Consider the following 15187-nt stretch of genomic DNA (forward strand, 5'->3'; position numbering starts at 1 on the left):
AAATGGGAAAGTGGTTAACACAACACCCGAAAAATTGCAACGTTTGATGAGGTTATGAAGCACCAAATAGCAGTTGAGTTCGATTTAGATGTTGTAATGACGCTTTATTAGGAGACTGTATATAAATACAGAAGAAAAAAAATGAAAATATTACCAGATCTTTATTATACAAATGAACTGAGACTTTTCTTAGGAAGCCCTTTTTTAATCGGGTCCCTGGGTAGTAAAAACATACGGGCAAACTACTATGGTGATAGCAAAAAAAAAAAAAAAAAAAAAAACGCTTTCACTGCCGACAGTCGATATAAGAGTGTATATTTACTATATTAGTTATAAGATGGTGAGATTATTATCCGTTACTAACTGATAAATCTTCAGTAGATCGTATGTCTTTTCCCGATTGAAGATTGATTCCTAACTAAAGAGTAGTGAAAATTTCAGAACGCAGTGATGATTATTTTTCACACCAGACAACTTGTCCACGATTGTACCGGACAACCCTCGTATATACATGTATATAGTATAAAATTGAGTCTATATTCTCTTATTAAAGTTTTATTGCCATGCTTTCTATTTCAGTGTCCATTAATATCCTATCAACAAAAAAAGAAAGAATTAGAGAAAAATTTACGGAAATTTCTATTTCTTTAAATGAGACTATTACCATTATAAAGAAAAACATTTCTAAATTTTAATCCACGTGGAAAGAAATATATTTTAAAAAGTCAGTATTGGAAATATGGTCCTCAAAAATATAATGTTGATAAAAATTATGTCCTTCTTGTAGTAATTTTATAATTAGAGTGTTAAATGCAAAATATTCTTGAGATAAACTATGTAGCTAGCACTGGTCTTAAAAGGATAAGGTAGGGAAACGGCCAAATCTGGCCCCTTATTTGATGTAAAATCAGAACACTGGTTAACTTGTGATACTTTGTAGTAAAGAACTTGAAATGATGCTTGCTGTACAACTAACACTTATTTGGATTCAAAGCTTACATGGAGGTCACAAAATGGTTAAAAAGTAGAACATTTTCCGGAATTTCCTTAATTCTGGTCGAATATTTGAGATACTTTTCTCTTTGGAAAACATAGAGCACAAGCTTGCATGCCTACCTACACTAGTGTGTAAAATTTATAAATTTGGAGGTAGGCATGCTTGTGCTTTATGTTTTCCGAAGCAAAATAAGCTTTAAAATCGAGAAAAATGTGCAAAAAAATGAGAAAATTGGCCCATAACTGACCTCTCTCTGACCTCTGTGTATTACAAAACTTAAAACCAATGCTTATTTGTGACAGGGATGTCAACACTTAAAACTTAAAACGTGCTCTCATTTTGTAGGTATATAGCTACAAAATGAGAGGACGTTTTAAGTTTTAAAAATTCTGACTGAACTTTTTTCATTTAAGTCTTTAAAGATGATCCTCCTCGATATTTTTCGATTACATTTCCCTGTTTTGATAGTTAAGTCCCACAGCTGGCGGTTAATAAGGCATTTCCTGCATAACCATGTCCGTCATTTTTGCGTTGACCTGTAACAATGAAACCAAACCGAGACCCATCAGAAGTTTTAACATCAATTACTCCAAATGGAACACTTACAGTACAAACACTGTAAAGGTCTGTCCCAACCAGGACGGAAGAGTGAAAAAGGCACTTGTAAATGTTCATGTTTGTTCCATTAATTTGCAGACTTCTCAGAGAATCGTTTCTTATCATGAAAGTAGCGAAATTAAAAGTAAACCCATCAGGAACAACATTGATGTATTCGTTGAGATACTGATTTATTCCGGGAATGGTTACCATGAACGGATCGCCGTATATATTAGTCTTAGTTGAAGCGAGTGCAATACTGTTAACCAATATAGGTTCGGTGGAATACACAACACCTACTTCATGTTCACGGATGATGAAATCAGCAAATCTATCTTTCAGAAGGAGTCCTGTCGTTTTCATGTCTTTTGTAGTAAATTTTATTTTGGTTTTGACAGCTGATAAAATGCGTACCTGCGATTGATACCTATGAATGTTTGGTGGTACAATAAAAACATAATCGAGTTTATCAGCTGGGGGAACCATTTCCATAAGCATGCTGCAGTACCCAAGATACCCAACAGCTAAACACCTATTCCCCGCAAAGACCGCGACAGGATTTGAAGAACGAATCATTGTACCAGTCATGTCTGCTTTAAGTCCGATTTGAAATGTTTGATACTTGTTCAATATGACGTTAAATGTATCCCCGCTCCCATAAGATTTCCCTTGTAGCACTATATCTATGTCATGATCAGCTTTAAACACTATGCTTACGATCGTATTGTCTTTCATTGCGGCAATAGTAAAATGACTTCCACTCCCAAAGAATTTATCTGTAGGTGTTGCTGTTGATATTATGTAGTCTGTTGAAAGCTTGTCGATGGGGAAAACTGTTGTGGTATCTGAGGATACATCATGTTTGGTCACGGACAACACAGATGTCCTCACGGAGGTGTTGATAATAATAGCTTTAGATTCAGTGGTATTGTAAGATGGAACCAGGGAATGGTGTACATCTAGCTTCTTCAGGGTGACATTTCTACTTCTAAGAGTAGATATTGAGATCAAATTAGACCTTTGATTCTCTGGCAGTGAAACTATTAAATCGAAGTCGGTCTCTGATGATACGATGATAGTACGGTTAGTTTCGTTTGCCTTGTTGTGGTTTTGTAGAAAACTGACCAAAAAACTTCGCCCTCTGCTTCCTGCAATAATAATATATTCTGAATACTAAGTTCAAAATTTTAAGATAAAAAAACAAACACCGATAAAACATTTCTTACCCCACTCTTTTTTCCCTTGATCTATTAATTTCGGATTTTTGCTTTTGCTTCTACAAGGGTTGTTCATAAATTCATCCTTAATCAAGGGTTGGGATAACTGCTTCATATCTATTTCTTAAAGAAATATGTATTTTTGTGTCAAATGAGTTAAAAAATATAAATGTTCACAAATAGAAAAGAAAAACATTACAAGGACAGAAGGAACAGTTAGGTACACAATTACAAGAACCATTTTTGAGTACCAGTAATCTTCATACATGTATTCTAATAGTATTTCATATAGGAAAAATAAAGCAAGGGACATATGTATAATTTCTCATTTTTATTGTTCAAAAACAAATATCTGATTTGTTCTGAACAAATTGCGAATTCGTACGAACGCTTATCAAATCCGTTTAAACTAATATCTAATTTGTCCGAAGGAAAATCCATTTCAAATCAATATCCAGAAAATATTTGTCTGAACGAAGATTTAGTTTTCTAATGTCTTGTTCGTCCTTACAAAAATCTTATTCCTACAAACAAATATGGCTCTCAAGCAGCGACGTATCTTTTAAGGTTGTTTGAAAATCAAAGTCAAAGAATGCCTTTGATGCACTTATTGAATTTTGTAATCTTCACATGCAAATGGGAATGACTCTATCTTATAATCATTCGAACTTTTTAAATAAATAATCTCATTGACAAAAGTAACATGATTCAACGGGATGTCTAAGGACCAAAACATTCACTTAGGTGATCTTGTTTTTAGAATATCCTTTATACTATTAATACTAGTTCCAGAGAAAAAAAAACATATGGAGATCTACTTTTAGCTCAAAGGGGGCAAAATTTCATCATATTAGAATCCACACAACATTGGGAATATCAGTTTAATCAAAGTGGCTTTGATGTGCTAAAGAAAAAAAAACATGAACAATTACGCCTATATTTTTTTTAAACGCAGCCGATATTTAGCCCAATTATGTTTCATTGCTTATAATTAAAAGCATACTTGAATTCAATGGATGTTTGCATACCAGGTTAATTTAGTTCTGTACTGCTATGTCATTCACTTAAGTAAATGATTTCGTAACCGCAATATTTTATACCTTTCAGTTTACGTGTTTCAAGACCAAATAATACACCAATCGTGGTAAGCCCGCAGATAAGAATGATGATAAGGAGAACCACCAAGAAGGCTTTCAATCTTCTTTTAGATGCAATGGGATGATTCACATCTAAGCAGTCGCTGATTTGCTCTATATTACCTGTTTCAGTAGTCTGCATCCTCAGCTTTAAGTATAATAGGTACTTATGGATGAAAAGTAAGGATAAAAATCTCTTTCTAATAAAATGGAAAATAAAAAAAGTCGTTTTATATAAATCAGTTTTTTAAGAAAGGATTTTACCTCTTCATATCCCCCCTGATCTTCAAAATCCTTAAAAAACATGAAAAGAAAGAGTCTTTAAATACAAAATCCAATTGAAATACATCATATGACAAAGTATATACAGTACCCCAGTAGTAGTTACATGTATGTAAAGCTCATTTATGAAGAGTACACGAATAGAAACAATTTGAAATAATAATTATTGAAGGAAGAAGGCTTTCACAGCTTTAAGAATGAATAACGCTAAACATGAATATTTAATCTCAATTATCTGGTTTAATAATAATTCAATTTTGAGCATTTCGGTTCTATCTAAATAGGCTTCTTCTCATCAAGGTCATAAATAGATACCATCTTCTTCATGATAATGAATCATGCGAGAAATAAATAATAATGTTGATTAAATAAGACCTTTTGGGGGTAAAAAAAAACAATTCAGATAAATTGTTTTCCATTAAGATTCACGATCCAGTCAATGTAAGGTGTATTTAAGGTCATCTGAGTAAACTCAGGTACATGTAACCTATTGATACATGTATCTGTTTTCGCCCATCGTCGTGCGTTGTGCGTTAACATTTGCACATTTTCAGCTTCTTCTCTGCAACCACTTAACCAATTTCAACCAATTTTGGCATAAAGCATTTAAAGGAGAAGGGAACATGAATTGTGAATTCATGGTCACTGCCCTCTTGGGACCTGTGGGATGGGGCATATCCCACTAAAATTAATGCAATTTTTAAAAATCGTCTTCTTTAATCTTGGACATCAAACTGTCAAACTGTTGGTAGGAATCTAATAAACATTGAGTCTTCTATCAAATTGTGAAATTCATGTCTCCAGGGTCAGGGATTCTTGTGCTATGGTAGGGTTATATAGATCATATAGTAAAAATATAATATTATATAGTGAAATGCATAAATTCTTTGAAAATCTTCTCCCATGCTCCTGGGTATTAAACTAGTGAACTATGTTAATATCTATATTGAAAAGGGATGCCTCTTCCAAAATTGTGAATTTCAGGGCCCCTGGGTTGGGGGTTCTGGGGTTAGAGTGGGACTCTTTTGATTATATAGTGACAATACATTAATTCTTTAAAAATCATCTTCTCTGCTCATGTTTATAAAATAAACTTACCAAGTACATAGTTATGTTGAATACGACTTACTTTTCTGACCCGTGGTCAGTTGTTCTAGTGTTATGGTAGGGCTTTATTGATAATGCAGTAAAAATACAGTTTCTTTAAAAATCTTTTAATCGGTTCCTGAGTAATAAATCAGTAAATGTACAAATTTATGATGAAGAGGACTGCCTTTTAAAAAAATGTGATTTTCAGGGCCACTGGGTCAGGCATTTTGGTTTAGTTTGGGGCTCTATTGATTATATAGTAAAAATGCATGAATTCTTTGAAAATCTTTTCCTTTGCTTCTTGGTATTATGCCAATGATCTAAGATGATTAGTGGTGACTCATCCAAAAAGGTTAATTTCATGGCCCCTGAGTAGGGGGGGGGGGGGTTACATTGTCTGAAAATAAATCAATTCTTTGAATTCTGCTCTCTTGTTTTAATCAATCATTAATGATGAAATGAAATATTTGATTAAATTTCCAAAATTTTGAAAAATATGCCTTTAGGGTCAGTTGTCCCTGCTGTGGGGTTGGGTGCACGACTGCTTATAAGGTGGTAATGAATTTTCTCTTTGTTACTCTGATCTACCTCTGGGTATAAAGTAACCAAAGTAAGAAAGATAAGTGTTTAGTTACATGTATGATAAACAATGATGCCTCTTTCAAAATTGCGAATTTCATGGCCATTGGTTTAAAACACCTAGCAATTCCATTGTTAGAAAGTTGTTACATGATACTCATGTGACCAATAAGGTCAATGGGTTTCTTGTTGCAAGGTTTATTACTTCAATATACTACATTTTGAATAATTTAAGCCATCATTAGATGGCTTCACAGTAATAAGCTGGAAAGTTATTTGGTAACTGACGTCATAATCGCAATGATTTGAAATGCACTTCATCTTTAAGACATACTAGATGAAAGTTAACCGTCATTAAAAGTCTATATTCATATGCTTTCCATTAAGTTTTGTAGTAAAACGTAATGTATGACTTTTTCAAAATAACTGACAGTAACTAATCAGAAATGAATGATTACACTTCGCGCATTGCTGCCAAGCTAAAATTCAAAACAAGAGGCCCACAGGCCTTATAGGTCACCTGAGTATTGTGCAACAACTTTCAAACAATTAAATTTGGTTCGTGTTTTAAACTAGAGGCCATGAAATTCGCAGTTCACAATTCTAAAAGAGGCACTTTTGCTTATCATAATTATAGACTTAGCATGCTTACTCTATTTACTTAATACCCAGAGGTAGATAAGAGTAACAAAGAGAAAATGCACTTCCAATTTATAACCAGTTGTGCACCTCATCCCAAAGAAACCACTGACCCTGGGGCCAAATATTTAAAAATTTTGCAAATTTTATCATAAAATAGTTGATTGAAACCAAAAAGCAGATTTCAAAGCATTAATCTATTTTCAGACTTTGTACCCCCCCCCCCCCGACCCAGGGGGGGGGGGGCAAAAAAATAACCATTTTGCTAGATGCACCTTTCTTCATCATAAATACATATACTTGGATCATTGGCATAAAACCAAGAATCAAAGGAAAGATTTTCAATGAATTAATGTATTTTCACTATATAATCAATAGAGCCCCGCCCTATCACCAGAACCCTTGACCCTGGGGCCATGAAATTCACAAGTTAGGAAAAGGCACTCTTGCTCATCATAACTATGTACCTAATTAGTTTATTTAATACCCAGGAGCAGAGAAGATTTTCAAAATATTAAGGCATTTTCACAATATAATCACTAGAGCCCCGCCATAACACCAGAACCCCTGACCCTGGGGCCATAAAATTCACAATTTTGAAAGAGGCATTCTTGCTCATCATAACTATGTACTTAGTTAGTTTACTTAATACCCAGGATCAGAGAAGAAGATTTTCAAAGAAATTATGCATTTTCACTATATACATTTACTTATTAAGCCCCGACCTAGCACTAGAACCCCTGACCCCAGTGCCATGAATTTCACAATTTTCGAAGAGGACTCAATGCTGATTACAATCATGCAAACGGTTTTACTGCTTGATGTCCAGGAGTAAAGAAAAAGATTTTTAAAGATTGCACTAATTTTAGTGGTTTTGGCCCAACCCCTAAGGCCCCAGGGGGGCGGGGACCATAACATTCAGAATATTTGTTCCTCTTCACCCATAGATGCTGTATACCAAATTTGGTTGAAAATGGTTAAGTGGTTTCAGAGAAGAAGCTGAAAATGTTAAAATGTTAACACACGACGGACGACGCACGACGACGGACGAAAACGGATAGCAATAGGTCACCTGAGTTTACTCAGGTGACCTAAAAATACCTTGATAACCAGCCCTCTTATCTGAAATTAATAATTGATTTTACGAATATTAAACGGCCAAAACACAATTAACAATTATGCTTCCTGCACCGATCTAGATAATAACAAATTTTCAAATATGAATATAGAAATAAAAACTTGTATCATGACCATCAAAACTGTTTCAAGAACAAATAATAAAATATAAATGTCGGGAAAATTATGACTCTCGAATGAATTTCACAAATACTATTATAACCTCCATTATACTGAAATGTTGACTTAAGATCGTCTTGATTTTCTGTCTTAAGGTCAAGATCTAGTAAAAGAAAAGTGTATACACTATTTCTTAAATTTGAAAAATAAATTTCTTTGGTGATTCTTAATAATTTTCAAAGGCGTTGAAACCGGAGGGGGCTATGGGGGCCTAACCCTCCATTTTTTTATACTTACATTATATTTGCATTATACAGGTGTATAGGTATTGAGAATTGTGGTTTACCGTTTTTTTTGCTTTAGCCCCCCCCCCACTTTTAATTACACCCCCCGCTTTCAATTTGTTTCCGGTGACTATGATTTTAGTTCACACTGTGTTTTGGTGCCTAGTTTGTAGGTAAACAAGAGGAATGTTTATATTCCTGACTGTCAATTCCAATGAAAATGTAAGAAAACCAGTCATGAGGGGTTTTTTTTATATCAGATAAAGAAAATGTTTCATCCAAATTGCCTATATAAAGTTTTTCAGAAAACGTTCATTTATGTGTTTTATGCTTCTTTCTTTAAAATTATATTAATTTGAATATATACGGATCGGGATTACTTTTAAAATTATTTCAATAAAAATTCTCTTTTTTCAACCTGATTCTAATGGAGTCGTAGATTTCGGGAAAAGGAAAGTTAAAATTGATTAAGACGTGATAATGAAGAAAGCACCAAAAAGTTAGCATAGAATCATTTTAATTGATATTGATTTAAAATGAAATCAAATAATCATGAAAGCATAACTGTCACATTTACAAAAAAAAAAATAAGGAAATCTAAATTATCAAACATTTTGAATACTCTTTAATGCATACATGAATCTTGCAAAAACAAAAGAGCGTTTGATGAAGCATGGGATGATTTGTTTAAACTAGCAAACTAAAAACACTGAAAGTATTTGAATGATAAAGTGTTACTGACTAAATTTGATTATTTTTATTTTATGAGAAAAAAGATAAAATATTTCCTTACATAGTTCAGGAAATTATCTTTCTTTCTTTTGAGCTCCTGTTTATTCAGTCTATGCAAATTCATTTTTGGTCTATTCCTCTGTAAAATGTTAAAAATATATAAATATGAAGGATATGAAGATAACGAACAGTATTCACTATCAAAGTCCATAAACAATACAAAATAAGAGCAGAGCAAACACGGACCTCCAAAACGTCAGAGATGGGATAAGGTGCCACGGAGGAGTGCATATTCAATTCATTTATTGTCCAATAATTTAATTTTGTGTGTATTCCAACCTCTAATTGGTTGAGTTCCAAAAAGGAACGCAAAATATTCTGTATAATCTGGTTTGGTATGGGGACACACACCCTTGACAACCAGCTGAATCACCTTTATCCCAGCAAACCCCTCATTTCCATTTATCGGCCGGGATCCATGGAAAATTCCAGATTAAATAAATGTCTCGATCTTAGGTTACAGACTACTAATTTTACCTTTAATTTCATTGACCACGCAAATAGTTCCTGTTTAAAAATAGAGGATTTTTCTTAAAAATTCTTTGTGGTGTTTATGGAGTGGAATGGGGTTATTTTTGGGCATAAATGGAAGGGAGAGGGTCTGAAAAAATTATAAAATTGATAATAATGGGAAATTTTGCTTTTAAGCGCGTAGTAGGTAGGATGTAAAGAGGCCCATATTTACCCTTTCCCAGAAGAGAAAGTGAAAAAAGCAGGACAAGGGCTATTTGCGATGCCATAAAAAGGACTTGCAGACTATGAATGTTTCTGAGAGTTTGATACATTTTTCGACAAGAATTGGTCTCACTCTCTGCCAAGTTTCAGGTAAGTTGAGTCGGTGTAATTTTTTAAATTATTTTTTTATATTATAAAGGAATGTAAAGTAAAAAATAATTCGTAGTCTGTGTTCTATCTTACCTCATGTAAACAAACATCATGACTGCTAGATCAGTTATTACCTCCCATCACTTCCGTTACTACGGTTGTATTTTTGCGCGGTAAATTTGACCTTATAAATAGCAACACAATTTTATATCCACAGTTATTTAATTATTTAAGAATTAATAATTTTAAAATTAATTTATAAGGAATGACTCTAATTCTTGGCCAAATTATCGGATATAACCTGGTTTGGGTCAGTTCACTTCCAGAAAGCGCTTGTGTTGAATGGAATTTGGAAACTGCACTTTCTTTTTTATGATTATTTTAACCCGTGTGAAATCGACCTTGAACTATTTCCGAACCACCAACATCTTTCACTTCAAAGTGCCGAGAGCATGGTGAAGGAACTGTTTGGATTCGAGCTCACGAATCAAGAAGCGAGCGATATACCAACTGAGCTACAGTGAATAAGTATTGTTGATATGCAAAGTTCCTAAATGTGACAATTAAAGACATCAATCAACAAGATTTAACAGGACCCGACTCTCCAAACCACACTTACATTATTTTGTATGAAGTTATGCAAGTACATGTAGTTGTAGAGTGTTTTGACACTTAAGTACACTAATCAGGGGGTTGCAAATACATAATATGATGTTCATTTAATGTGAGACCTTTTTCTTGCCAAACATATTCTTGTGTTTGCTGTAAGCTATGATTGATTGATTGTATATTGTTTAACGTCCCTCTCGAGAACATTTACTCATATGGAGACATCTCCGTATGCCGGTGAAGGGCTTCAAATTTAGGCCTATACTCTGCAGTCAGGGCCATTAATCAGGTTCTTTATCGTCTCAACGCCCACCGTGACACGGGACCTAGTAGTCGTTTTAAGGTCATATCTGAAAGACCCGTGACTTTCATTTCTAGTGCTGAGCGCTTGGCAAAGGAACTGTCACTACTTATGTTTAAGTCTTTAGAATTACGCGGCGCCGCAAACAAGAATCCAACCCGGACCTCCCGATCACGTATCGAACGTTATGCTACTAGGCTACTGTGACTGGTGTTAGCTATGATTTACTGAGAATGAAATCAAGTTTAGCATTCTGGATTCCTAATAATGGCATTCCAATATTTCAGAATTCTTAATATTTTACGTATTTAACAATCAAAGCTTGTGAATCTGATCCCATTATTGTTTGTTAAATTGTCTACATTTATACCGTCACTAAAAAAAACAGCTGCGGTGGGCTTGCCTAGCATTAGAAGAATAAAATTATAGATGCCCCTTGGACCTGTAAAAACTCAAATAAATATTGATAAGTGTTTCAAAATAGTTTCTGTTTATCTCAATTATGCCGTTGAAACCAATTCATATTTGTTCAATATTTTAGGATTCATTATCATTAATATTTTACATTATCCCACACGTTTTAAATATTAACTGAACACAGTAGATACAAATATTTCCTTAACAAATTTTCACATATTTCCTAAAATTCAGGAAATACATAAAATTCCTGATAATATATATTCACTGTACATGCACATATATAGTGCCGACCCTAAAATTTTTTTAATGCTTTTGTCCCATGAAGTGAAAGATTTCACCCAGGGAATTATAGTCTCCAACACTGCAAGCTTTTCAAGACAGAAAGAAGTTTGGGTCACATTTCTATTATAAGTTTAAGTCACAGAAATGCTTGAAAACAAAATTTCTTTTGCCATTAACGTTACTAGAGCAAACGCTCTAACCACTGCGCCACGCGTTTGGCTATGTAGGGAAGAAGAGAGAATTAGTCCTTAAATTCTTTCATTTCTTTAGACTTTTTTTGTCATTTTTTACTTAAAAATTGAATAACTAGATAAATATCAAGATATGTTTTGTTTTCTTTTAGAATGTCTTTTGTGTAATTGAAGATGTTAGTGAGATCTTAAAATAAATGTCTACGCACTTAAGCGATCATTTAAGGAAACAATTCTAATCTATAGGAGCATAAGGAAGTACTGAGGTATCGCAGCAGTTGATCATTAAAAATGTTGATCCTCCCATCCTTATTAAAATACTACGGTAACCATTTGAATACTTTTGTTTCTTATGCGTGTAGGTAATTTCCAGCAGAATCTAAAAGCATCGGTGCTCCATACCGTTCCAATGACGTTCACAATCTAGGCTTTGTTTTTACGCGTTGATTATATAAATGTACACGTATAAATGGCATAAAAAGACCCTATACTACTCCGCTCCTACTTAATTCAAAATTTCGCAAAGTGGCGTTTAATGAATACTATAGCGACAGATAAATCATCATAAATATTTTTGCGCTGCAATTAAACAGTTTTTGATTTTATTTAAAAGTATATTTTATGTTAACATGGTAAACGTGTAGAAAAAATCGCATGCCCCGCGATTCATGTTTTATCATGATAATACGACTATATATTTTTAATTATAAGGATCACCGGAAAACACCAAATCTTTGTACATGTATTGGAAAAATAAGTATAATAATTTTACCTGGAGAATTCAACCGGTTCCATGGAAATAGCGCGCTTGAAATCGTCCGCGAATCTTTCTAATAACCCTTTTATCTGCATTCAACACACAACAAGAATGACTTCTTTTACTTAAACTGTTTTGGGAAGTGTAAAAAAAATACATGAAATTCTTGAGAATTTTGTTTTCATAATCTACATCCTTTTTCTTAGCATGAACTAAATGGAAATAACGAACAGTATTCAAGCTCAAAGTCAATGGAAACAATACTGAACTAGAGTAGCATCTAAAACATCAGCGTTAGGAACAGATGCCAAATGGCAAATAATAAAATGACAAATACAAGTCAAGATATGTCTTCTAAAAAGAAAATAATCAAAAAAAAAATAAACAAGATACAATACCTTCAGGGTAAATTGAAATTTCTTTAGGAATCTTTGATTTTTCGTGCCACTAATCAGCGACTAAAAAGCGCTTCCTTTTCAATCTTACATATAGAATCAGACCACAGTGACTGGTGAAACAGGGAAGAAAAATCCTTAATAAAACATTTCATGTGATTCTGACGAATTTATTTTGACATATTTGAGTTGTTTCAAACACTTCACAAATACGGACATTTTTTCTTGTTTTCCATGTATAGAGATGTTTAATTATTGTTTCCACCGAGTAAATTGTTATATAAGTGTTTTGGAACGTAACGAATGAAATTCTACCGTAATTGGAGAACAATCCAAATACAGAAAAAACCTCATTCACATATATTCTTGTTTCAGGGCTTATTCAATTAAAACCGCACACACACAATAATTAAATCTTGAATACATTCAACCCTCTTTCATATTAAATATTGTACTTTAAGGGTGGCACTGCTAAAGATTACTTCGCCACATCTGTATGTACTGCTCTTAAATACGTTGTTCAACTATAACTTTTAGCCATTTAATATTTAAAAAGGTCTGTTCATTCCATACATTTGAGAAGCCACAACAATCAAGTATATTCTTAATACATAAAATCCAAGGGTTCTTATGACTTCTTGAACAAAACTGTTCAAATAAATGTCTATATGTCACAGAAACAATCTTGTTTTCAGGGCTTACCAATTGCCCAATAGGATACCATTCTTGAAAACACTGTTATATACAAAGGGAAGCGACCCGTTTCGCCATAAACCATATAACTGGGAATACTGCTTTTTAGATTAAAAATATATTTCAAAAATTTAAGATGAACACGTTCAATTATTTCAATATTTCATCCATACAGAAGTACTGGAGTGACAACTTTATCGAACAAATCAAGCTGGCAATCTACTGGTAAATTAAATTGTCTATTTTTTCGTATAATTCCATACATGGCTTTTTGAGCTTGCTCACATAAATGTTTTTTAGTTTTACAGAATGAACCTGATCGGGAAAAGAGTATAAAAGGTTTTAAAAATAAATAATTTCACACGTTAAAAGTCACAATCAGGCAAATTTAAAGTATGAATAAGTCCGAATGTTAACATAAATAATAAGGTATCATTTTTGAGTGTTATTGGGATGTAAAACGGGTTGACACATGATCAAATCTTCCATAAAGCCCTTCGGGCTACAGATCCAAACGTTGTAAAAACCTTCAACTTACGCCGATAATTTTTTGTTGCTCACTATGAGTATTTTTTGGTGTATTTTATGCTTCCCTGTATTTTATGTTTTCCCCGGCTTTGAAAATAATTTTAAATAGTATTTAATAATTAATCATATATTCAACTTTATTTTTTTATTATTTACTTACCTCTCAACGCTAACAAATGCCTCTTTGTAGTTACGGACATCTAAATGGAGCTCTTTGAAACCGACATTACAAAACTACATACACGACTGTTTCGGACCATTAAAAGGTAAACACAGTATCAAATATTAGTTTTAGATATATGAATTATTATAGGATACCATTCTAAAAGCCAGATAAAGCTTAAACTACACGAAATAAATTACCTAAAGTATCGTCAAAAAGTCGTCGAAGTATATCAAAGGTTTTTACAACGCTTGGACCTGTAGCTCTCTGCTTTATCTGTCCGAATTTTCGCAAGCAGGGAGCTACAGTTGTGCAGCTACTCGGGCAACAAATAGTCTGTCTTATTTTAATATAAAACACCCAAAGTACTCACTAGCCTAAGAATATGACCCTCACATCACTGCAAAAGAATATGGGAAAAAAAGAGGTTTTCATGCTATGATTGATTAATACGACATAAAGATGTAGAATTCATTACTTTAACTTGACTTTTAATACTACTTCTTTAATCAATCATTCCTGATATAAATAAATCCATCATGTTAAGGTTTTATTTAATCAATATGAGTACGTTTTCTTTATTACCAGACTTGTTTTTTTTTCTCCGATAGATATGGCAAATTGGCATGAATTACTTTTAAAAGTATCTCTTTCTTCATCAAAAAGATAATTACATTTAAAGTATAGACTGAAACAATTGAATTTTCATACAAACTAATTTAATATCATTGTGTGAAGTTCAATTAATGAAAATTCTCTTATTCACATAATTTTTTTTTTCAGTTAATTTAAAAATTTACTTTTTGTCATTCGCTGAATGTGGGGAATATTAATATCTGTCTGTCTGTCTGTCCGTCTGTCTGCAGATCTGTCTTTTTTGTAATACTTTCGTTTCCTCGCGATGTCTAGAGAAACCCTTCAGCTTCTGCGGTGAAAATGTACACAACAACTACACATGGCCAAGGAAAGAAGGCTAATAATTTAAATATTCTGTCTGATTTAACACTTTCGTTTCTGCACGATATCTCAAGAAGCCATTACACGTTTGCAATAACTTTTTATACCAGAACTCCCTCTGGCTTATGGAAGACCCCTATTGATCTTGAGGTCAAAAGATCAAGGTCATAAATCATACACTCTGTTTTTGTGTATAACTTTCATTTCCTGGCAAAATC

At 33.2% G+C, this 15187-nt stretch overlaps 1 protein-coding gene across 1 annotated transcript; it reads right to left on the minus strand.

Annotated features, from left to right (window-relative positions):
- Window positions 1-1126: 1126 nt before the first annotated feature.
- Window positions 1127-12682, minus strand: LOC134275824 (IgGFc-binding protein-like). The gene is made up of 6 exons (XM_062758117.1): window positions 12632-12682; window positions 8850-8927; window positions 4212-4241; window positions 3912-4095; window positions 2821-2934; window positions 1127-2742 (listed from the first exon to the last, which is right to left on the minus strand). Exons 2-6 carry the CDS (start codon window positions 8910-8912, stop codon window positions 1466-1468), a joined length of 1668 nt encoding a protein of 555 aa, XP_062614101.1. The 5' UTR covers window positions 8913-8927; window positions 12632-12682; the 3' UTR covers window positions 1127-1465.
- Window positions 12683-15187: the final 2505 nt, after the last annotated feature.

This window comes from Saccostrea cucullata, unplaced genomic scaffold (genome assembly GCF_032062105.1).
Source record: "Saccostrea cucullata isolate Sc308-1 unplaced genomic scaffold, CSIRO_AGI_Scuc_v1 ctg1310, whole genome shotgun sequence".
NCBI lineage: Eukaryota > Metazoa > Mollusca > Bivalvia > Ostreida > Ostreidae > Saccostrea > Saccostrea cuccullata.

Coding starts and splice junctions, on each gene's coding strand:
- LOC134275824 (XM_062758117.1), bottom strand. CDS start 8,912: ATGAATTTGCATAGACTGAATAAACAGGAGCTCAAAAGAAAGAAAGAT. Junction 2,935..3,911: donor TGAAACACGTAAACTGAAAG/GTATAAAATATT, acceptor TATTTCTTTAAG/AAATAGATATGAAGCAGTTA. Junction 2,743..2,820: donor TCAAGGGAAAAAAGAGTGGG/GTAAGAAATGTT, acceptor TTATTATTGCAG/GAAGCAGAGGGCGAAGTTTT.